General features: G+C 38.0%; 1 protein-coding gene across 1 annotated transcript in view; it reads left to right on the top strand.

The window, feature by feature from the left end:
- LOC135274888 (leucyl-cystinyl aminopeptidase-like) overlaps positions 1-24,540 on the top strand; it is a 29,587-nt gene extending 5,047 nt beyond the window's left edge. Inside the window, exons 2-6 of the mRNA XM_064376171.1 lie at positions 12,261-12,381; positions 13,059-13,213; positions 15,225-15,338; positions 16,818-16,952; positions 24,153-24,540. Coding sequence (XP_064232241.1) covers positions 13,094-13,213; positions 15,225-15,338; positions 16,818-16,952; positions 24,153-24,446 — 663 coding nt within the window. The 5' untranslated portion in view covers positions 12,261-12,381; positions 13,059-13,093 and the 3' untranslated portion in view covers positions 24,447-24,540. The remainder of the gene's footprint in view (positions 1-12,260; positions 12,382-13,058; positions 13,214-15,224; positions 15,339-16,817; positions 16,953-24,152) is intronic.
- Positions 24,541-24,977: the final 437 nt, after the last annotated feature.

Below are 24,977 nucleotides of genomic sequence, written 5' to 3'. Positions count from 1 at the left end.
AGCAGTGTTAACCCTCTCCATGAAAACATTAGAAACTTGAGATGTGGAAGAATTTAGCCAAGATTACTCCAGACGTTGGGATGGACCTAGATGAGGCCTGTGGTTCTTGGCAGTTCAGGTGAGGTCAGTGCAGCTATGTTTTGCCAATTAGTTACTTCATGTCTTGAAAACTGTAGGGCAGCGGTCCCCACCCTTTTTGGGACCAGGGACCAGTTCCATGGAAGACCATTTTGCCACAGACCAGGGTCGGGGGTATGTATACTTTCTAGTTCGTGATATATTCTAAAGGGAAGAAGGTTTTGGGATGATTCACATGTGTTACATTTATTGTGCACTTTATTTTGATTATTGTTACATTGTAATATATAATGAAATAATCATACAACTCACCTTACTGTAGAATCAGTGCGAGTCCTGAGCTTGTTTTCCTGCAACTACACAGTCTCATCTAGGGGTGATGGGAGACAGTGACAGATCACTAGGCATTAGATTCTCATAAGGAGCGCTCAACCTAGAACCCTTACCATGTGCAGTTCACAATAGGGTTCACTCTACTATGAGAATCTAACGCCACCACTGATCTGACAGGAGATGGAGCTCAGGTGGTAATGCTATGGGAAGTGACTGTAAATAGAGATGAAGCTTCACTTGTTTGCCTGCTACTCACCTCCTGCCTGCTGTGCAGCCCGGTTCCTAATAGGCCACAGATTGGTACTGTCTGTGGCCTGGGGGTTGGGGATCCCTACTGTAGGGGGCTAGAGTTGAGCTGATACTACTAGGCGTTTCCATAATATAATTTGAGCAACCAGAAAGACACAGTCTTTTTTTCTTTTCTTTCTTTCTTTTTTCTTTTTTTTTAAATTTGAATCCCTAGATATGAAACTTTTCTGAAAGTTTGCAAGAAACCAGAATTGAGAATGGAGGGAAATTTTGGAGCCCTTGTGGTGATACAGTTCTTTTAATATCTAGATCTTGACCTAGATGTACATCTGGCTGTTGTAGAGAGGGTTGCTCATTGCCTTGGTGTTTCTGGTTAGTAAATGGAACATCAGGAGTTCCCTGAATCCATGGAAGGGTGGACAGGATTCCCTTGTAACCTCATCCATTGTTGTAATCCATTTGTGATTAACCTAACGGCACCTGAAGGACTTTGCATTTTACAAAGACATTTAGAGAAAATTGGAAGAGGAGAGTCAATGATGAAGATGAAAGAAATGTGGAGATTTGGGGGTAAGGGAAGAAGCTGATAGAGATTTTCAAAATGCCTTGATCCTTTCAAGTCTTTGGCTCAGAAATGAGCTTCAGTTGGAGGGCAGGACACAGTTGTATGAAGTTGAAGATAAGAGTCCAGGTTGGAAGGGTGTAGGTAGGTGGATCTAGTTGGATTAATGGAATTGAAGGGTCAGGGGACGAATGAGTTAAGATTGGCATTTGGGAGCCTTGGTAAGAGATAGAACAGGAATTTAAGCATGTTGTCTTTTTTCTTTCATAGTCAGAAAATTCATAGTCACATAGTCACTTGTAAGTTGGGACTGTTCACTTTCCTGAATGTTTTAGTTTAAAGAAAAAATGTAACTCTTTGATAAACATGTGCTTGTAGGTGATGCGGAGTGGTGGTGAGCCTGCTCTTGTTCCTGACTCACTGCCGTTGGCTCTCGCCGAGAAACAGGTTGGTCAGGAGATAAAGAAAAATGCCCCTGGAGCCAGAGGTGGCAGTTTGCCAAATTAGAATCACTCTAACGAGCTGCAACTTAAAATCCTTGGAGAAGGTGTGTGCTGACTTGATCAGTAGAGCAAAGGAAAAGAATCTCAAAGTGATAGGACCAGTTTGCATGCCTACGGAAACTTTGAGAAGCATTACAAGAAAAACTTCTTATGAAGGTTCTGAGACATGGCATTGTTTCCAGATAAGAATCCACATGTGACTCACTGACTTGCACAGTCTTTCTGAGATTGTTAAGCAGCTTACTTCTATTGTTACTGAGCCAGGAGTTGAGGTTGAAGTCACCATTGCAGATGCTTAAGTCAATTATTTTTAATAAATGACTACCAGTTGTTAAAAAAACAAGCTATGGAGAGCTGTCTACCTTTTGGGACTACCATGGTAGCAGTCATTTACTAATCTTTTTTTTGGGGGGGTGGGAACAGGGTCTTGCCTGCCTGGAGTTCAATGGAATGGTCACGGCACTGCAGCCTTGACTTCTCAGGCTCAAGCGATTCTCCTGCCTCAGCCTCCTGAGTAACTGGGACCACAGGTGCACACCACCATGCCTGGCTAATTTTTGTATTTTTTGTCAAGATGGGGTTTCTCCATGTTGGCCAAGATGGTCTTGAACTCCTGGGCTCCAGAGATCCAACTGTCTTGGCGTCCCTCAGTGCTGAGACTACTATAGGTGTGAGCCAGTACAGCCCTGTGGCCAGCTTACTATTCTTTATAGTCTGGCTTTGCTTCACTTTTCTACTGGTATTTATGATAGAACAATGAACCAATTAATTTTTTAAAAATTCCATCTTTAGCATCTAAATGAGGAGGAAACCAGGTCATTTGCCAAATAAGGAAAATTCAAGCTTCCAAGGGAGTTTCAAAAAACAATGGAGACTCAATTTCTTCTAGTACGTATTGTTTAATGAAGGTACTTCTGGGTATTCCATGTATTTAAAAAATGTAGTCACTGAAACAGAATCAGTTGTCTGAATTTCTCTAGATTGTGGGGCTCAGAGTCTTCTCCAGCCTCAGATACTCTTAGGGAGGCCAAGCCAATGATCTGCAGTGAAGGAAATTAAAGAAGGCTTCCTGGTGTTTCTGCTGGAGAAAGCTTCTTCACCTGAGGGAATGGAAGAATGAAGAGTGCAGTGAGGAAAGGATGCCTCTATGGGTTGGGTGTGCTCCTTTCCCCTTGCAGCAAATGATGACCAGCGCTATGTGGGAGCATTTCCCAGACAACTGCCTCAGATGTCATTCAGTGTCATAGACGTAATTTCTGGTAGGGAAGGAGGCTTAAGCCATAGTATTTCTCACAGCTGAAACTTATTTTGTCAAATTTAAAACAGTTGTTAGTATATTCATCAATGAAACATCATTACATTGTCAATGAAAAGAGTCAAATTCTGTAAAATTTTTAAAGAGGTTTATTCTGAGGTAAATAATGTGTGACCAAGGCCCAAAGCACAGTCTTAAGAAGTCCTGAGAACATGTGCCTGATATGGTTGGGTTACAGCTTGATTTTATACATTTCAGGGAGATAGAAATTATAGGCAGATAACAGTCAATACATGTGAAATGTACACTGGCTGAGTCTGGAAAGGTAGGACAACTTAAAGCAGGGACTTCTATTCCAGATCATACGTGTATTCAAAGATTTCAAAGATTTTCTTTTTTCTTTTCCTTATTTTTGCTTTTTTTTTTGGAGACAGAGTCTTACTCTGTCGCCCAGGCTTTAGTGCAGTGGTGCAATCTTGGCTCACTGCAAACTCCACCTCCTAGGTTCAAGCAATTCTTATGCCTCAGCCTCCTGAGTAGCTGGGATTACAGGCATGTTGCCACCGCACCCAGCTAATTTGTGTGTGTGTGTGTGTGTGTGTGTGTGTGTGTGTGTGTGTGTGTGTGTTTTAGTAGAGATGAGGTTTTGCCATGTTGCCCAGGCTGGTCTCAAACTCGTGACCTCAAGTGATCACCCACCTCGTCCTCCCAAAGTGCTGGGATTACATACAGGCATGAGCCACCACATCTGGTCACATTCAAGGATTTTCTGATTGGCAGTTAGTCGAAAGAATTAAGTTGTTATCTAAAGACCTGGAATCCATAGAAAGAAGTGTCTGGGTTAAGATAAGGTAAGGGGTTGTGGAGACCAAGGTTCTTATTATGTAGATTAAGACTCCACATAGCAGGCTTTAAGAGAATAGATGGTTATCTCTTATCAGAACCTGAAAGGTGATAGACTCTTAGTTAAATCTTTCCTGGATCAAAAAACAACCTGAGGTGATATAGTGGCTCACACCTGTAATCCTAGCACTTTGGAAGGTCAAGGCAGGAAGATTGATTGAGTTTAGGAGTTCAAGACCAGCCTGGGCAACATAGGGAGAGCCTGTCTCTACAAAGAATTTAAATTTTTTTTAAAAAATTAGCCAGGTGTGATGCTATGCACCTGTGGTCCCAGCTGCTTGGGAGACTGAGGTGGGAGGACTGCTTTAGCCCAGGTAAGGTGGAAGTGAGCTGTGATCACACCACTGCCCTGCAGCCTGGGCAACAGAGACCCTATCTCAAAAAAAAAAAAAAGACCAGAAAGGTCTTTTTCTATAGAATGTTCCACACAAAAGACAGCTTTGCAGGGCCATTTCAAAATAAGTCTAAGAAATATTTTGGGGTAAAATACCTCTATTTCTTTCAGAGCCTGCTATCTGTTGTGTGATGTTGTACTAGACTCAGTTTGGAATTTGGCATTTTATTGCTACAAAGAGTCTGTTTTGTCAGTCTTAAGATCTCTGTTTTAATGTTAATGCTGGCCAGTTGTGCCAGAATTCCAAAAGGAGGAGAGTATAATGGGGTGTGTCTGATCCCCCTTCCCATCATAGACTGAGCTAATTTTTCATGTTTACTTTGGAATACCCTTGGCCAAGAGGAGGGGTCCATTCAGTAAGTTGAGGGGCCTAGAATTTTATTTTTGGTTTACAAAAATATCCTCTTCAGAGGAAAAATGCATAGAGATTAGTGGGAATGATTGAGGAGAGCTCAATCAAAAGAAGATGTTTAAAATATCTTTTTAAGTTGGTATTGATAATGTGATTTGAAGACATAAATATTTGTCAGGTTTCTGCTTGTCCCGTAATGGTTGGAAGGGCCTTGATGAAATAAGGGAGGCTGCCATGACACTTGAGTGTTGGTGAGAGGAACTAGTGTGTCCAGATTTATCAAAATCACGTGCAGAAGTTTGAGCTAGCCCCCTCTTATTAGTAGTTTCTCTGTTTTTTAAACTTGAGGCTAAGTGCCTTAGTATTTAGATTGGTTAGCTACATTATGAAGACTACTCAAACTGAACAATAGAGTATTGGGTATTAGTGGGAATAAGAAATGCATTGCTCTTTTTTTTTTTTTTTTTTTTGAGACAGAGTCTTGTTCTGTTGCCAGGCACCAGGCTGGAGTGCAGTGGCTCAATCTCGGCTTACTGCAACCTCTGTCTCCCAGATTCAAGCAATTCTCCTGCCTCAGCCTCCCGAGTAGCTGGGACCACAGGTGTGCGCCACCACGCCCAGCTAATTTTTGTATTTTTTAGTAGAGACGGGGTTTCACCATGGTCTCGATCTCTTGACCTCATGATCCGCCCGCCTCGGCCTCCCAAAGTGCTGGGATTACAGGCGTGAGCCACCATGCCCGGCCATGCATTGCTCTTTAAAGCAGCAGCCTTACTTCCATCTACATCAGTACAAGATACTGAGAGGCTTCGTGACTTTCCATTTGTAGGAAGCACACAGAAAAATAATTGAATATAGAAAAGAAAGTCTATTCTGACTTGGGGATCAGATAATAGAATGTGTTGAGTTAGATTTCCATCTACATGTTCACTCAAGTGTGGCTAGCTTTGTTCACGTCCAGTTGTTCATTGCAGTTGGGTACATAGTTCTGTTTTAATTAATTACCAATTCAGAAAATACTATTGAGATAAAGCCTTGAAGAATTTATGCATGGAATCTTTTCTTGACACATCATTGAATGACAGTGACCATTACTATAAAAAATGTAGTTATAATTCCAGCCTTTTGACTAATCCATCACTAATTTTTTTTTAAGTTGGTTAATGATAAGCAAACTGGCCCTCAGTCAGTTGTAAATTGATGACAAAGTTGTTACTATAAAGGCTTAAGACTGTCTATACCTGATGTTTTATCAGTCTGATGAGTTACGTGGAAAAGTATTTCAAAAAAATTATCAGCAAAATAATTTTTTGTTCAGATCCCTCTGAGATCTGGCAAATGAATGTATTTACCAACTAAGATTTTTTTTTAACTCACAAGTTTTCCGTATACATTGAAGAGTTCTTATAAATTTCCTTTGCAGATCCCATTCAGTGATATGCATTCTCTGCATATCACTCACAGATACTCACAGATACTCATTATGCCTAATGTAATTTTTCATTATAAATAAGGAATTATACGTTAAGATGTTCTTTTAAGACTATAGTATATCCATTTGATGGAGTTTAAAAATAAACTTTTCATCTTTAGATCTCATAAAGGTATTTGCAGCTATACAGATTTGCCCGAGAGATTGATAAGCATAAATATTTTGGCATCATTAACAATTTAAATTACTTTTTATTGCTAAATCTTTCTAAGAGGGGCTCTAAGCATTGTTGAAGACTGGCACCTATATTGTGAGAAAATATTTAAGAAATACTTTGCCACAAGAACAGAAAATCATACACCACACGTTGTTGAACAGTGAGAACACATGGACACAGGAAGGGGAGCATCACACACTGGAGTCCGTTGGGGAGGGTAGGGGAGGGACAGCAGAGGGTGGGGAGGTTGGAGAGAAATGCCAGATATAGGTGACGGGGGTGGGGGATGGAGGCAGCAAACCACATTGCCATGTATGTACCTATGCAACAATCCTGCATGATTTGCACATGTACCCCAGAACCTAAAGTATAATTTAAAAAAAAAAAAAAAACAAGCAAGTTAAAAAAAAATGATTCCATTTATAAAATGGCAGGAGTCCTGGAACTTCGGGAGGCTGAGGCAGGAGGATCACTTGAGCCTAGGAGTTCAAGACCAGCCTAGGCTACACAGCAAGGCTCTGCCATACAGAAAAAAAATAAAATAGATAGATAGATAAAATTAAAAAAAAAAAAATAGAAATACTCTGCAAGGTAAAGATTATTTGTTAATTTGATTGGGGGGGACAAGTTTAATATAAATATAAATGTAAATAATTTAACCTAGGAGAAGAAAAAGAAAATTGAAAATTGGAGCTAAAATAATTTGATTTTACCTTCAACAAGGTTATTGGCTGTCTTTCAAGTAACTGAAAGAGCGTATCTTTACGTGAATTTTAAGCATGGTCATATGATTAAGGATAAAGCAATCCAATACTCTCAGTATTTATTTCCTTGCTATTTGTCTGTTTTTTAGTTCATGAAATATCATGTTGTACTTGGTAATTTGATGCTTTTTAGATGTCCTTTAGATAGATTTTTAACCACAGTACTTCCTCTGTAGTATTGACAATGTGTTTGTCCATCTGTGGTATTGACAATGCCTAATTGTTCAGTAGAACTCCATGGTTGTAATTAGAACTTTGCACATTATTATAAATTTTTTTATCTTAGTTGTATATTCCACTACAGATAACAACCAGAAAACTAAATACAGAAATATGAATCTATCTAGAGAATGTAATGTACAAAAAAAGTCTTGGGAGATGAGTACTTTGGACTTAATTCCATTTTATTGAAACCAGAGAATAATAGGATTCAAATCCACGTGATTTTTTTCTTTTTCTTGTTTTCCCATTTTTCTTTTTTTGAATTTTTTCCTTTTTACGTTATGTTAATAATTTGTTCTTTATCTCTTTTTATCACTGAGATGAAAAATACAGCAAAGCATAAATCTTTTTTCAGGTCACCATGCTTCATTCTTCTTCTTTTATTGGGGAAGGGGCAATGGGGATCCAGAAATAAGCATAGTGTAAAAATTTTAATACAGATTCTTCTTTTTTTTTTTTGATATGGAGTCTCACTGTGTCACCCGGGCTGGAGTGCAGTGATGTAATCTTGGCTCACTGCAAACTCCCCCTCCTTGAAGTTCCAAAGAACTTCAAGCAGTTCTTTGCCTCAGCCTCCTGAGTACCTGGAATTACAGGCATGCACCACCATGTCCAGCTAGTTTTTGTATTTTTAGTAGAGGCAGGATTTCACTTTTCTGGCCCAGCTGGTCTTGAACTCTTCACCTCAGGTGATCTGCCCTTCTCGGCCTCCCAAAGTGCAGGGATTAGAGGTATGAGCCACCACATCCAGCCCAGATTCTTCTTGCATACTGTTTTAAACCGCTTCAGTTAATAAGTATTTTTGTTTGTTTTGCTTTTGACTTGTGCCCATGTATATTTTTAAAAATATAATCGTTTTTTAAAAGATACCTCCCAAATAAATACATTAAATGCATTCAAATAATACCTTTACTATATGATAACTTGTTCTAAGCTTTGTTCTTAACTATGGAGTACAAATATTAATGTAGTGTGGTTCCTGATTTTGAGGAGCTTACATTCTTGTGGAATTATTTTATTTTTGTAAGACTTTTTTTTTTTTTTTTTTTTTTTTTTGAGACGGAGTTTTGCTCTTGTTACCCAGGCTGGAGTGCAATGGCGCAATCTCGGCTCACTGCAACCTCCGCCTCCTGGTTTCAGGCAATTCTCCTGCCTCAGCCTCCTGAGTAGCTGGGATTACAGGCACGCGCCACCATGCCCAGCTAATTTTTTGTATTTTTAGTAGAGATGGGGTTTCACCATGTTGACCAGGATGGTCTTGATCTCTTGACCTCGTGATCCACCCGTCTCGGCCTCCCAAAGTGCTGGGATTACAGGCGTGAGCCACCACGCCCGGCCCGGAATTATTTTTTTTTAAAGATTATCGATATGAACATAGAAACTAGCATACTCTCCAAAAACCATGAGACTTTGAGAATTATAGGTCTAGTCCCACACCTTTTACTTCAATACATTTGATTTTCTACCTTTTTTTTTCCCCATTTTGGAGATGCCTCTATAAATCTACCTTATTTTGTTAAGACTACTGTATAGTATAGTATAATAGTGAAGTGAACAGTTCAGACAGCCACATTCGAATCCTGGCTCTTTATTCACTAGCTCTCTGATTCTTAAGGATATTACCAGTTTGTTTTAATATCTTTAGTTAAAAATCTAAAAGGTACATTCAAAACTCAAAACTTTTTTGAAATTAGCAGTAGTCTAAGATACATGGTGGTGTGAGCATATTGCAGCCATAGTGAGATTTTGAAAAGCTGGGAACTAACGGTATTTCTTGGATCCTAATTCTTTACTAAGGGCTTGAGTCCCTTATAGGAGGACTCTTTCCATTTCATATTTATTAACAATTATGAATTTGCAACACTTTCATGGAACTGTTGCCTAAAGCAGGGGTCCCAGACTTCTATGCCAAGGATCCATCCTAGGAACTGGGCTGTGCTGCAGGAGGTGAGCAATGGGCAAGCAAGCATTACCGCCTGAGCGCCTCCTCCTGTCAGATCAGGGTAGCATTAGATTCCCATAGGAGCATGAGCCCTTTTGTGAACTGCACATTTGAGGGATCTAGGCTGCACACTCCTTATGAGAATTTAATGCCTGATGATCTGAGATAGAACAATTTCATCCCAAAATCATCATCCCTTCATGCCCCTGCCTCCGTCACTCTCCCCTACACCCCTGTCTGTGAAAAATTGTCTTCCACAAAACCAGTCCCTGGTACCAAAAAGATTGGGAGCCACTGGCCTAAAGAGTAGAGGAACTGTATATTCCTATATCCAGGTTGACTGTGGATTATTATACATGTCCTGTTCAATGTTAAATACTGCATTGTTGTTAAAAGCCTAAAAAAAGAGGAACACGTATTTCATCATTTCTGTTCATTCTTCATTCCATAAATTTCCCCCTGCCTTCAGAAATGCCAGAATTACCTAGACAACTCTAGGCCAGTTGTGAAAGACATTGCCTGCTTTTGTTTGCCACTGCCTTCTTTTGTTTTTACTCTAGATAGGCATAACATGTAGAATCAGAATCTAGTCATGGTTACTCAGATGTGGACACCACATCTGACATTGAGCATTGAAGTAGAACCTTCACCAGTATCATCCATGTGAAGTTATAATTTTAATTTATTCATGTTTAGTCTGAAACATGACTACATGACTTTGTTCCAGATTTCCACTAAAAACATTTCTACCTCAACTATCTTCCACAAGCCTGGAACATTGTACTCAATTTATATCATTCTCCTAAAGCCATCTAATCAGTTATTCTGGGTAGACTTAACTGTTTTTATAGGGGAGAGGGGTAGAATTTCTGCTTTTCTGTGTGTCCAGTTATCTGTTGAGGAAGACTGGTGTTTTTTCAGAAAATTTAGTATTGAAGCTTCTAATATTTTCTGCCTTTATAAATCTTGCAGGTCATATTATTGTCCTTTTTGAGAGTGTGAAGTTTTGTTCTATTTTTGCTTTTGTTAAATAGGTTTTATTTTTATTAAATCATGACACAAATAAGTTAAACTTAACAAATCTGTTATCATTCAGTGTTACTTCACTTGAGTTACTTCACTTGGAATAATGGACTCCAGTTCCATCCAGGTTGATGCTATTGCCATTATTTCGTTCATTTCTATGGCTGAGTCCTATTCCATGGTGTGTGTGTGTGTGTGTGTGTGTGTGTGTGTGTGTATCACAATTTCCTTATCCACTCATTGATTGATCGGCATTTGGGCTGGTACCATTTTGCAGTTGCAAATTGTGTTGCTATAAATGTGTGTGATGTATCTTTTCTGTATAATGACTTCTTTTCCTTTGAGTAAATACCCAGTAGTGGGATTGATTAATCAAATGATGGTTCTACTTTTAGTTCTTGAAGGAATCTGCACACCGTTTTTCATAGTGATTGTAATAGTTTACAATCCCACCAGCATCGTAAAGGTGTTCCTTTTTCACCACATCTATGTTACCATCTGTTATTTTTTTATTTTTTTATTATGGCCATTCTTGCAGGAGTAAGGTGGTATGCATTGTGGTTTTGATTTGCATTTCCCTGATCATTAGTGATGTTCAGCATTTTTAAATATATTTGTTGTCTATTTGTATATCTTCTTTGGAGAATTGTCTATTCATGTCCTTAACCCACTTTCTGATGGGGTGTTTTTTTTCTTGCTGATTTGTTTGAGTTCCTTTTAGATTCTAGATATTAGCCTTTGCCGAATGTATAGATTGTGAAGATTTTCTCCCACTTTGTGGGTTGTCTGTTTACTCTGCTGATTATTGAATAGGGTGTCCTTTCCCCACTTTATGTTTTTGTTTGCCTTGAGAAATTGTTGACAGTTTTTACATCACTTAATGGGAAACTAAAATTGGAGTTAGACTTTACCAATGTGCTTTTTCCAAATCATGAATTGTTCAACAAGTTTTCATTTCCCACCTGTTGAGATATTCATTTTGATGTTTTTGTTTTCTGCTGTGTCTAATTTACATCCTACTTTCCCAGGTGAGTATCGAGGGCTTTTCAAAATCAATTAGAAAATAAAAGTATTGTTTTGTAAAACCCATTGCTTTGAACATGGCTGTTTAACACTTACCTTTTTATACCTACTGAACAAGATGTTTATAGTTTGTCGCATCATATATATTTAATGTATTCATTAGCCAAAAAAAAAAAGAGTGAGCAAGAATTGCAATTTAAATAGTAAGTATGATTCCATCTGCTTTCTCTCTTAGCATGTACCCGGGAGTGAATGGGCAGTGGGAGACATGAATCTGTTGTTCCCCAGTTGGTTTTAGTTACTGTGTTCAACTCGTATCACAAGTGTTTCTCTGTATAATATGTATATTTTTATAACCTGATCCCTAAAAACACACCAACAACTGAAAAAAAACGTAAGCTATCCCAAGCACTGGAAGAAAAACTGGCTGTGCCATACTTACTGGAAGAGAATACGTTGGTCTCTAATTGTTTTTTTCCAGGATAATTTCAACAAATGTACAATTTATGCCTTACATCTTAACTTTAGAACTAACTTCATCATAAGATGTGACTCCTCAGTGTTAAGTGCCTGCTAGATGCCAGGTGCAGTGATAGGTCCTGAAATGATGAACATTTAGTTTTGTCCTTCAAATAACTCTCAATTTTTATACCTCATAAGTAAGGAAGGGCAACTACAGGTAATGGAAGAAGAGAAGAGTGTCATATAGTTACAGGCAAATACTTACAAATTGCTATAAGATGACCTAAAGTAGTTATTTTGAATGTTGCTAGCTTAAAAAAAGTCGGGGGGGAGGGAATCAGTAAGTTTTTTCAACATTTTATATGTATGGAAGGGAGTTGCTAAACTCTGTGGAGCCTAAAGTAACTATAAGCAAGTGTTTCTATCCAGAAAGATCTCATAAAATTCTATAGCATTTTCAGATATGCTAGTCTAGACAGTGCTACTTGAATATCATGCCATTTTAATTGTTCCTGTCCTTACATCGTGCATAATGTTTCCCTTTAGGTTTCTATATATGCTGTACCAGAAAAGGTTGGTCAAGTTCACCATGCCTTCGAAACAACTGTGAAGCTTCTCGAGTTTTTTCAAAACTACTTTGAAATTCAGTACCCACTTAAGAAATTGGGTAAGAATCAAATAGTGTCTCTGATTTTTGTTATAATTAGAACCTAGATTTATTTTGCGAATGTTTTTTAAAAGGAAGTTCTGCCCAAGTTGTTTGCAGATAAAACCAAAAAAACATTACTAATGCTTTAAAATTGTATTTGTTAAGATTATTTAGATTTCATGAATATATCCAAACTTGGAACTTCAAACACTTAAGTTTCTTGGGCTGTAAAAAAGTTTATAGAGCTGCATAAGTAGGAACTTGCTTAGGACTTAGTCTGCAATTTGACTAATTGTAACTTCCAAGAAATACCTGATTCAAATACTAAAAACTGAGTAATGGGAGCTCAGGAAAGCAAGAGCATTTCAGTACTGTAGCTAGTCCTAGACAGTAGAGTATTGGCCATGAACTTTGTCCTTCTTGTTCTGGGAAGCTGATTGATTTGTGAAGGAATTAGGCATCTCTTTCCTCACTAAGACACAGTGGTCCAGTGACTCTAAAAGGGTTTGAACAGGTCTGCCTCAGCTGACATGTGGGTAGGGAGCATGCAGATTTAGAATAAGGAAGATTCCATTTATTAGAAGCATAAGAAGAATTCATTGCTTTCACAATGATAAACCACTGAATAAAATATTTTGAGTAGAAAATGCCAAAAGATGAGGGAAAGTTGATCACTTATTTCCTGTTATGTCTAGATTTGGTGGCTATTCCTGACTTCAGAGCAGCAGCAATGGAAAACTGGGGTTTGGTCACCCTTCAAGAGGAGATGCTTCTGTATGACAGTAACACTTCTTCAGTGGCGGATAGAAAACTGATGACTAAAATCATTGCTCATGAGGTGGCCCACCAGGTATTAGCAACCAGGGCTGTTACATGTCACACCTGGAGTTATTGTTAGCATTTAGATGCTAATAATTCTTCAACTCTTTTTTTTTTAAGTATTGCCTTTTTTAGTAATAGAAAAATGCTTTTTAAACACAAACAATTTTCCAATGAAAATGCTATCAGTTGTTGATGTGTGACTTTGCAGGTTAAAGGATTTTCACATCTGTCTTTCTTCATAACTTCTCTAGGGTAGGTATTAATCACATTTCACAGATGTAAAAACTGAGACTCAGTTTAAATAAATGGCCTGCCATAAGTCATATAGCTAATAAGTGGCAGCACTTGGTCCATGTAGAGCCACTATCTCTTCAAGATTTCTTTTTCCCCCTCAGTAATACACAGCTGCCTCACCTCTGACAAATGGCCACTGCCCAGTATAACTTTGTGGGGAAGAATCCCTTTCTTTAAGTTGCACTCTTCTGACAACTCGAATGGTAGCTGTCAGGGCTGGATTTTTTATTCATCTCTTGCTGGAATGGGGTTCTCTGTTAATTTTTTTAATTTTGGAGAGGGGGTTTCTGAGAAAATGGCAAAGGTACTGTTTGTGTGATATGGAGAGAAAGATGATTATATGGGTACATAGCACGCCCATTCTTCCCTGATACCTTGTCTGTTGTGCCCTGGATGAGGTGATTAACTAGAATTGGATATGGTTTGGGTGATGTCATGACAGCAACAGGTTAGGAATAGGATGTATTCTAGTCAGCTTATTTCCTACTTCAAACACCATGTATGAATCTAGCCCTTGTGAAGACTTCATGACAAACTGGCATATGAAGCACATTCTTACTTGCTTTAAAAATAGGTCATATAGGTAAGTTGTCTTTTGGGGGATCTCCTCTATGTCTGTTATTTCTGAAGCCACCTGCCACCATTTGGGACTATTACTCTGTTATTTCCTCTTTAGGACTTATAAATCATCTTCCTCTGAAACAGGTTTGAAGATAATATCATAGAGAAATATGTTACTGTAATTCTCAGAGGTATTTTGTTTTATGCAGTAACCTCATCTTTTTGCTGCTGATTTGAGATAAGCCTTAGGCCACACTGACCAAATTACATATCTTATAACTACTTTTTATTTCAAGGACTTTTTAGATACATTTTTTTAAAGGGACTCTCCTGTTACTTTTTTCCTTCCTCTTTTCTTCTATCTCATAGAAGGAAATATTTAATATCTTTCTGACTTCATTTGTTTATAGATATGCCATCTTTTTTTAAGAAACAAGATCTTACGCTGTCACCCAGGCTGGAGTGCAGTGGCATGATCATAGCTCACTGCAACTTTGAACTCTTGGGCTCAAGTGATCCTCCCACCTCAGCCTCTCAAGTAGCTAGGACCACAGGCATGCATCACCATGCCTGGCTTAATTTTTTTGTAGAGACAGAGTCTTGCTATGTTGTCCATGCTGGCTTGAACTCCTGGCCTTAAGAAATCCTTAAGGAATGTTATTTGAATTCTGGTTTGAATCATGCAAATACTGTCTTCAATTTGGGCAACTGAGGAGAAACAAAGTTATAGGCTTTCTGACTACAGAAACATCTCTCATATAGAGACTTTTTAGTTATTATGGATGGTAGTAGATATAATGGAAAATAATCTTACTAACTTGATATTAGAAAGTAGAAAAAGTCATTATCTAGGAAATCTCACTTTATGAGTTGGCCAAAAAAAGTTTTAATTTCCCTATATTCATGCTATATTCCATGTTTATTAAATTGATAAATATGCTAATAACCTTTCTTGCTTGTTTTCCCATTCAGTTAAGGTAAAATGTTAAAATTTCTATTTTATTTTTAAAGTAAATTTATACAACTTTTATAAGTTTTAAATTAATTTGAATACAGTTTAACTATAAGTGTACTTTTAAGATATTATAATCAAGTTATGGGTGACTAATATGACACTTCAGCCAATTATTTAAAAGAAATTCCTGAGGATATAAATATACTGTGGGTTGTTTTCTCTCCCTCAGTGGTTTGGCAATCTGGTGACAATGCGGTGGTGGAATGATCTATGGCTAAATGAAGGTTTTGCCACTTTCATGGAGTATTTCTCTTTGGAAAAAATATTCAAAGAGCTTTCTAGTGTAAGTACAGAGTATCTTTGGCCTACTATGAATGCTAGGAGGAAAAATAGTCAAATCACATTTTCATGTATTTTCTGTGCATCTGGAGTAATGAAAATGTTTCTAGGAAGGTATGCCAAGCTTGACCTTGGTTACTGATATCTATACCTTTTGAGATTTGATAGTGAAAATTATGCTACTATTTATTGATGTGTTTCATTGAAAGCTGAACTTGTATAAGATTATTTCATATTTTTGTCACTAAGATGAACATTTCAAACTGTTTTGCAACATTTTCTTCTAAAGAGTTGTAGTTCTGCTTGCAGGAATTTAGATAAAGTTGCAAATTCCTTTTTGCAAAATTTAAAGTGTGTAAAAAGAGAAAAAAATTAAAACATTTTGTAGCATTACTGTTTCTTTACTATCACAATGTACATTCTTGTAATAATGGTATATAAGTTGTTACAAATAAATAATTTGCCCTTTTTAAGGTACAAACCACATTTTATGCCTTTTTCCAAAGATTAGAAATAGCATTTCAATACAGAGAGGTATAATAGTGTTGTCACTGTGGTATGAGACTCTCAGGAAATATTTCTAGTACTTAGGGATATTCAGACACACTAGCCCAGATATTATCAAGATAACTCAAACAGCAGGTGGGAAAGTGTAAAGATACCTTCCAACCTTGAATTTTTTTGACTTTCTATTAAACTTCCTGATATTAAACTTATGAACCAAGATGGCTTTTAAAACAGAAGTACTCTTAGAGCTTTTGATTTTAAATTTTTGATAGGGCTTGTTCAAAAATTTCAAATGGTAGGAGAAATCAACCGATGTTAATTGATGAATATCAAGTGGTAGCTAGAGTACTAAGAAAGATATTCTAAATCTGTGTATGCTACTTAATTAAGCAATGAGATACACAGTTTGACCACTTGGTGGTGCCCAGCATGTGCAAAAACGTCTAATACATGTTCTAGGGGAGCTCATCTGCTGACCTCTTAAAGAATTCTTTCTGTTGAAGAGTTATATTTTATTTAAAATGGACCTCAGTTAAGGGAAATATATATTTTCTCAATAGAAACGCTAGGCTATATATAAGAAATAAGCATAAGGACCGGTTTTTGTTCTTTCTCTTTTTAAATTTCAGGTTTCATTTAGAAAATATATATGCTAACCTTTTTAGAATATTCATCATGTGTACCCAGAGTTGGCATTTGTTTACTTTGGTAATAGATTCTTAATTTTTCATATGCTATTGTTTAGGAAATGCTAATTTTCATGTGGCCATGTTATAATTGTAATTTTAAATTTAAGGAATATTAATGAAGATCGCAATCTTCCTACATTTTTGAAAGCTTATATTCTGAAGTTTAGTGACACATCATTTTTTTGCTAATGATCTTACATAATAATTAGTCTAATTCATGTAAATAATTACTATACTTTTGCGTTTGACACTATTCATGATACTCTAACCTTTTCATTTTTTTAAAGTACGAAGATTTCTTAGATGCTCGATTTAAAACCATGAAGAGAGATTCCTTAAATTCAACTCGTCTGTTATCACCACCATCTGTTCAGACTGCAGAACAAATTATTGGAATGTTTGATTCTTTTTACTATTTAAAGGTATTACTGTGAACAAAAAGGTAGTTGGAGTGGGTTTCAAATTTCATATGTGAGTAAGCTGCATGATTTAGATTATTTTAAAGATTAATTTTTTTTTCAGGTATTAATGTTAAACTTTAAAATGTTTGCTTATATATATATATATCTTAGTCTTAACTTTTTTGTGAGTTTTTACCTTTCTCTAATTCTCATTTAAGTTGTATGACTAGTATTCCAGACAATTAACCAGATCTTATAGCAATCCATCTTTTAAAGTCAGTTTACACTCCAGATTTACAGGTAGAGTATGTTTGAGGAAGGTCCTAAGCAAGCTTTTGGCTGTGTTACTCAGAAATGAGATATGCTCTCAAGTCAGGATTGCCAAAACAAGTAAGCAAAAAAGATTTTAAGAATTGAAGATTAGATTGCAGGATCTGAAACATACACTCTGGGTTTCAAAGTAAAGAAAAAGCAGAAAGTTAAACCCCATTCGAATCACCGTGGGTCAGAGAATGAAAGAATAGGAATAATAGTGTCATTCACATTTATATTGTGGGGAGGGATGAATGTTATGGCTGTCAGACTAGATAGAGTAGAAAATACATAAAATGTGTGAGATACAGTCTGTGCCATCAAGTAGTTGAAAGTTTAGGTGGTTGGTACTTGTGGAGGAATAAGAGGTAATATGTACTGAGTGGGGCAGAGAATTTTTGCCTAGGATAACGAAGAGAAATTTGGGGGAGAAAAATGGGAATTGAGATGCTTTAAATAATTAAAATATACGTAAGGGGAATGGGGCGTATAGGGTAGTGCGGGAATGGGACGTATAGGGTAGTGCAGGAATGGGACGTATAGGGTAGTGCAGGAATGGAACAATGAGATCTGCAAAGAAAATGAAGTACTAATGGGCAAGTATGTTTTTTTCTGAGAGTCAGTGTTTGACTGCAGTGGAAGCCTCGTGAAGAGGGGAAGGAAAGTTGAGTGGGGCCCAGTTGTAGAAGGCTCTGGATACCATAAGGAATCCTCTTTTCCTGTGTAATGGGAAGCTTGAAAAGACTTTTGGACAGTGAAATAACTTGATTAAAGTTACTATTTAGGAAAAGTAAATTGGTTTCAGTTTATAAAGTAGATTTAAGTGGAGAGAAATATAAAGTCAGGAAATTGCTGCCAAAGTCTAGGCATGAAATGATAAAAGTTCGAAATGAGGAGTGCTAGTAAGGGTGGAAAGAAAACAATGGGTATAAAAAATACTGGGCAGGGAAAGAAATTATTAGTGACAGGGTAAGGCAGGTAAAGAAAGAGGCAGAAATGTTTTTCAGGTTCAAACCTGACTGACAGGAAGAATTACTGCACAGGTACTTTTAACAAACAAGAAAATCAGGAGTTCAGTTAGCTATATGAAATCTATTCCAATTAGAGCTACTGCTATGATTTTTGAAGCCCATAATGGACCTGTCAATACAGAAAATTTAAAACTTGAGGTTCTGTTATTATACCAAACTTAAACAGTGCAGTTATTTCAGCATTTGAAATCCTGCTTAAAATGCTCTAAGTTCAGTATATGATAACAAAACAGAGTCATAACAGAGTTCTGTCTCTGACCCCAGCCCTCTTATCCCAGAATTCAGTGTCTTCTGAACATGTAGTTTCCACATCATAGTCAATCCCTGTCAACATGGTAACTACGTGTATCAGAATTGGGAATTTGGAAAATATTCTATAAGAAAAGTAGGATACTAGATAACTTATCCAGTTATCCCTACTGGCGCTTACTTGGAGTATTGTGTGTAAGAAGGTAAGCGCCGGTAGGGAAATATGTTAGCAGACATATTCTGTTTGGTCTTTATAATCATCAAGCCTAATTCTGATGCAGGTTGCCTTGTAAGAATTCATTCATTTAGCAAATCTTACAAGTACTAACCGTGTACCAGGCATTGTTCTAGGTGCTGGGTTATATCAGGGAAGAAGATGGACCATCTCTTTTTTGAAGCTGTCATTTCAGGAGTCAAAGGTAGAGACAGCCAGTATACAAATGAATGAATAAATAGGTATTGTGTTAAGTAATAAGTGCTAACATGAAAATAAAATATGATAAGGGAAATGAGAATGACAAAGGAATATAATATAAAATATATTTATAATATAATATGGTTGAGAAGTTTTCCTGTATGGTGACATTTGAACACCGCCTAAGGCGGTGTTGTTTTGACTAGTCTTGGGTGCTGGGGTTGTATATTATTCTTTCAAGTGTGTATAAATATTGTGCCACGTTTTTCTACTTCATTTTATACTTGTTTCCTTCTATAGATGTATATATACTTAATGAAAATTGAGGTTCAGAGTATGACACATTTCCTCTTCTCCCTTTTCCTTACTGCCTTTTTAGGCAATAGCTAATAGAGTAGTTTGTTTTGTTTTAGGGTGTGGGAGAGAGTGGAGTAGGTACTTAATGTATATAAATATACTTGCTACTACATCGTATTACTAATTTAATTCACACTGTGTCCTTCTTGTGGACGTGAAAGTACTAGTGAAATGTGGTGATCTTGATGTATAACAGTTTCCCATTTTCCTCATCCCTGTTGACCACTGGGCAGTAGCTAACAGAGTAGTTGTCAAATGGAGTATTTGAGGTGAGGGGGAGGGACGGGGAAGGTAGGAAAATGCACTTACGTTTTTACTACTCATTGTATTAATTCATAGGGTGCCCAGACTGAAAGGTACGTAATGAACCACGGGATTCCAAATGTATAACAATCTCCTCTTTCCCTTTCCCTTACTGCCCATGTGGGCAATACTTAGAGTAGTTTGGGTTTATTGAAGATATTTTTCTAGGAGAGAGAAAGTGGTTTCAGAGTAAGAGTATACGCTTTTAAAATGTATACGAATGTTTTTGCTACTTTTTTGTCACTACCTTTCTTACCTTGTCCTTTCCATGGATGGATGAGGAAAATTGAGGTTCAGCCTGTAACAACTCTCCTCTTTTCCCCTTCCCTTAGATTGCCTGTGTGGGCAGTGTCTGAGAGAATAGTTGATTAGCTTCAGGGATTCTTCTGTGAGTATTGGGGTATATACTTTTGTATATGTATGTACACATTTTTACTTCTTCATTATAGTGTTTCATTGGGTACCTGGTCCTTCACTTGGACATGTAGGTTCCTAAAGAGCCATGGAGTTATGGATGTATAACAATCTCTTCTCCCTTAACTCTTTTTATGTATATGGGTAATAATTTTAAAGTAGCTTGAATTTTTTGAAGTTTTGACGGGTGGGAGGGGTCTAAGGGCAGAATATATACTCTTAAAAATGTATATATACTTTTCATTACTATATTGTATTAGTTCATGCTGTATCCAGTCCACTGCTTGGACTTACAGGTACCTAATTAAACGTGGAGGTCCGGATGTATGAAAATCTCCTCTTTTCCCCTTTCCTTATTGCCTGTGTGGGCAATAATTATAGAGTAGTATAGATGGTTTTTCTTTTTCACTCCATCTCCCTGTCTCCAGGAGGGTGGGTGTGTACTTTTTGAAATGTATATAAATGTTCTCGCTCCTTTTTCCAGTTGCTTCATTGTGTACCTAGGCCTTGCCATGATTGCTTAGGTACGTAATGAAAATTGAGGTTCATTCTATGAAAAATCTCCCCTTCTCCCCTTCCCTTATTGCCTGTCTGGGCAATGGCTAGTAGAGTAGTTGTTTAAGGGTTTGTGTTTTTTGTTTGTTTTTTTGCTTTTGATGGGGGGAGGTGGGGGATTTCTGGGTTTGTCTTTGTCTTTTGTTTAAATGTGTATACAAGTTTGCTAGTATTTGTTGTTGTTCTTTCACTCTCAAGCCAGTTGTAGGAATCAAATGTAATGAGGGACCCAGACCCAGGATTGTGGTAAATATTCTTTTCCTTCCTCAGAGCCTGTGTACACAAACAATAGTATATGAGCACTGCAGGGCTTTGGTTTTGGCTTTTTGCTTTTGAGGGTGTTAATGAGGAGTGGGATTGTGAGAGGAAAAGGCAAGATACATAATTTTTTTAAATGTGTATAAATGTTTTGCCACTTTTTTGTGTTAACTTTATTTTGAATCTTGTCCTCTGCATGACTGCTTAGGTAGAAATAAAGTTGAGATTGGCTCTATGAAAAATCTCCCATACTCCCCATCCCTCATTGCCTAGTGGGCAATGGTAGAGTAGATGTTTGGTTTCTTTTGGGAGGTGTCGGTGTGGTGTGTGTTTTTGTGTGTGTATACACACACACACACACACAAGAACACACATTTATGTGTATATACATTTTATATACTATATATGTATACACACACACACACAAGTATTTTAATATATATAAATATTTGCTAAATGCTGTGTGTTATATAACGTGATGCCAGTCCTCTGCTGGGACATGTATGTACATAATGAAACGTGGAGGTCCAGACGTATGATAGCTCTCCTCTGTTTCCCTTCCCTTGTTGCCTGCAGGGGCAATCATTTCATATCTTGGGTTTTTTTATTGTTTAATTTTTATTTTTTTGCAGGGAGGGGTTCTTTGGGTGGGTAGTGGTTAGGGGAAAAGGACAGTGTCTATACTTTTTAAAGATGTATATAAATGTTTTCATGTTACTGGTTTTGTACCTAGTCCTTTGTGTGGATATATAGGTACCTAGTGAAAATCGAGGATCAGTGTATGACAAATCTCCCATCCTCCCCTTTCCTTATTGCCTGTTTCGGCAATAGCAAATAGAATAGTTGTGTGTCGTTTACTTACTTGTCTGTTTTGTAGAGATTTTCTGTTTTTCTTAGGGAAATATTCTTAATAAGTATAAATATGTTTTCATATCTTTATTTTGTTTTGTTGTCTTTTGCATGGCTATGTAGGGACATAATGAAAGTTGAGTTTCATAATATGACAGCTCACTTCTTCCTCTCCTACATATTCCTCACTTAGCAGTAGTTAGTATGGTTGTTTTGTGGTTATTTTATTTTATTCTCTAGGATCTATTCCATTAAGGATGCAAACATAGAGATGAACATACATAATTTGCTGCTTTTTTCCTTCATTATTTTCCTTTAACACTTAGTCCTTTGCAGGGGTCTGACTGTACCTAACAAAAATAAAGACCTACTAAATCCCTGCCATCTGGCTGGAAGGTGTAGCAGTGTAGTGATGTAGCTAATGGCAGCAGGTGTGCAGCAGATAAGATGGGAAAGACACTTGGATATGGTTGAGCTGTGCAAACTAATTAGATCCAGCATTTCTTATATTGATTCAGATTGAATGAGATAGCGAAAAGGGACCTGTGCTTTTGTAAATTCTAGAAAGGCAAGAGGACAGTACTGAATAAAGGTGTGTTTAAACTTCATTGCTGATGTATCTCTTAGTAACTAGTAAACCGGTGAAGCTGATAAGCCAATGAAAGTCCTGTCTAAAACTCATTTGCAAACCCTTAAGAGTAGCTTCTTTTTGAGGCCTGGAATTCTGATTCATCTATAGAAGTTTATTATGATTCCATCAATAACATAGCTTGCGTACCTAGTAGAAATTGTTTCTTGGAATGAACCTTTTGAGTTATCGACGTGGCTCCGATGAATAACAACATGAGCCCTAAAACTAATCCAAAAGGAATTTTCTCTTTCAACCCCCACATCTGGCAAGACAAGCTGGCCCTTTCCTACCAGAGTTCTTTGTGTGGCTGCATCTTTCTCCTCTGTTCTCCATTGTATGCTTTCCATTTTGAGTTTCGTGCCTACACAGTTAGATGTCTTCTTCACTGGAATTCACAAATTGTATTTTGGTGCATATGGTGTATCCAGACCTGTATGTTCGCTTTAAGCATTCTTATATCACCGTGTCTCTTTATCTACCATATGGTAAATGTTAAAACTCCGCATTTGTCTGCATCAAAGAAAATGCATGTGCACACATTCTCCCTCCCTCCCTCTCTGCTTTCCTCCCTCCCTTCAAGCCTCTTAACATTGTTTGTTTTCTCCTTTATGATTCTTCTACTCCATGCTGAAGATTTGCCATATTACTATTTTGGTAACATTGAGTGATAGAACTCCTAGAAAATTTGCAAAGCACTGTTATAGACTGTATATCAAACTCTCAGGTTCTAGTGTTGAAAAATTAGCCTATACTTTGTTATTACTTATACCTGCTGCTGTAGGAAAAAAAAATGTTTATTCATGACACATTTAAATTTGATCATAAGTGAAAGAAAAAAGGGAACCTTTTTGGAGTTAGTCATGGTAGTCATTAGTGATATTTCTGAACAGTTCTTAATTTAAAATACTTCAGAGGAAGTAAAGGTGATGGCTTAGCTGGAGGAAATGCTCCAGAAGTTTCAACTGTATAAACCATCAGTACAATAATACTCTGCGTATGTATGTGTATGTAAAATGAGAATTACGGCATAATTGGAGCATTTGCATTAATCAACAAACTCACATTGAGACAAAACTTAGTCTTACAGCGGTCTTGATGAAAGCCAAGTGTTCCATGTTGCTGTGAAGAACAGTCTCTTTCAAATACTTTGGAAAGTAGCTACTTGGAAACTTGTAAAGGTATTACACTTTTATAGTTAAACCCCTATAGAGATCTTCAATTCCTTGAGTCTGAGCTTGTGGGTGGAATTCTAAATTTGTATTATAATCTGTCTTTTGGGAAAGATTTTGAAAATATGTATCTATAATATTGTATATGCAAATTGTGTTGTTTCACTTGTAAAGGGAAAAGGCTTATTTTTCTTTATATTTCTGATAACCTGTTTTGCATATGACCAGCACTGACTAAAAGGCATGTTTAACTGCAAACACTGTTGCTTTTTTGTGAAATGAAAATAAAAGTATTTAAATACAAATATTGTGTGGCCTTTTTGGATTTATATATGTATATATATAAAGTGCTATTTCTTCTTGGGTTATGGCCTCTACCTGGGCAGTTCCTGTATTCATTGTCTTTTGTGGTTAGTTTTGTGTTTCACCAGTATCCAGTATCTTTGACTCCACTTGTAGGTGCCCTTACTGGGCTCCTGTGCACTGCCCCACACCCTGCTCTGTCACCAGCCCCATTGTGATGGCATAAGAGCCCAGCTGCCCAGTGCCCCACCCGGACACAGACTAGTGGGTGACTCAGGACTACCCTCTCCATTTCTGACCATTGTATTGGTCTGTGCACAACTTCCCAAACATGGGGAATTTTTTGAGTAAATTTCTTTATTGGTTCCAACGCAGGCCCCAGCAGCAGTGGCAACTGCAAGGGTCACCTCCGGTCTATCCAGACACTCTGGCTGTCCAGGTTCAGCCCGCAGTTCCTGCACGTGCGCCAGCCTCACAAGGGTCACCTCCTCTGTATGCAGACTCTTCATGTGGCCAGGTTCAGCCCGCAGTTCCTGCACGTGCGCCGGCCTCACAAGGGTCACCTCCTCTGTATGCAGACTCTTCAGCCGGCCAGGACCACCCTGCAGTTCCTGCGCGTGCACCACCCCGGGGAGCGCTATACTTTCATCAATTTTTTTTGACCCCTGAGCCTGGCCTTCAGCTCTGTATTGCAGTCAGTTGCAACATCCTGAGTGACGAACGACGGGACCCTCCTCCTCTTGTCTTGAGGCACCCCACGAGGAAGACACCACACAACTTTGCAGACAGCAGAAGCACCGTGGGGATCCCTCCTGTAAAAGACGGAGTCCCAAATACAGAGCTGAGGGCAGAGGAGGAGCCGATGGACATCGACGATCAGGTAGAGACCCAGGGGCAGGAGGAGGAGAAAGGGGGCCCCTGTAGCAGTGGGGGAGCAGCATCTATCTCGAGGCCCCTGGAGACTCAGGGAAACCTTGCTTCCGTCGACTGCAGTCCCAGGGCCTTAAAGGGAAATGCCCATAGCAGGAGCCTGACAGAAATGAACAGGACTGACAAGGCCCAGGTGCCTGTGAGTTCCCACTCCAAGGGCCATGGAGTGCCCAGCGCACACAGCCCTGCAGGAGGCGTCCTTCCCTTTGGGAAGCCTGACCCAGTGTGGGGATCACTCCAGCATAGAGACCCCTAAGTGTCTCCGCCATA

Source organism: Aotus nancymaae, unplaced genomic scaffold (assembly GCF_030222135.1).
Source record: "Aotus nancymaae isolate 86718 unplaced genomic scaffold, 86718_ANA_hifiasm-v0.15.2.pri h1tg000014l, whole genome shotgun sequence".
Taxonomy (NCBI): Eukaryota; Metazoa; Chordata; class Mammalia; order Primates; family Aotidae; genus Aotus; species Aotus nancymaae.
This window is presented reverse-complemented; position numbering and strand designations above follow the sequence as displayed.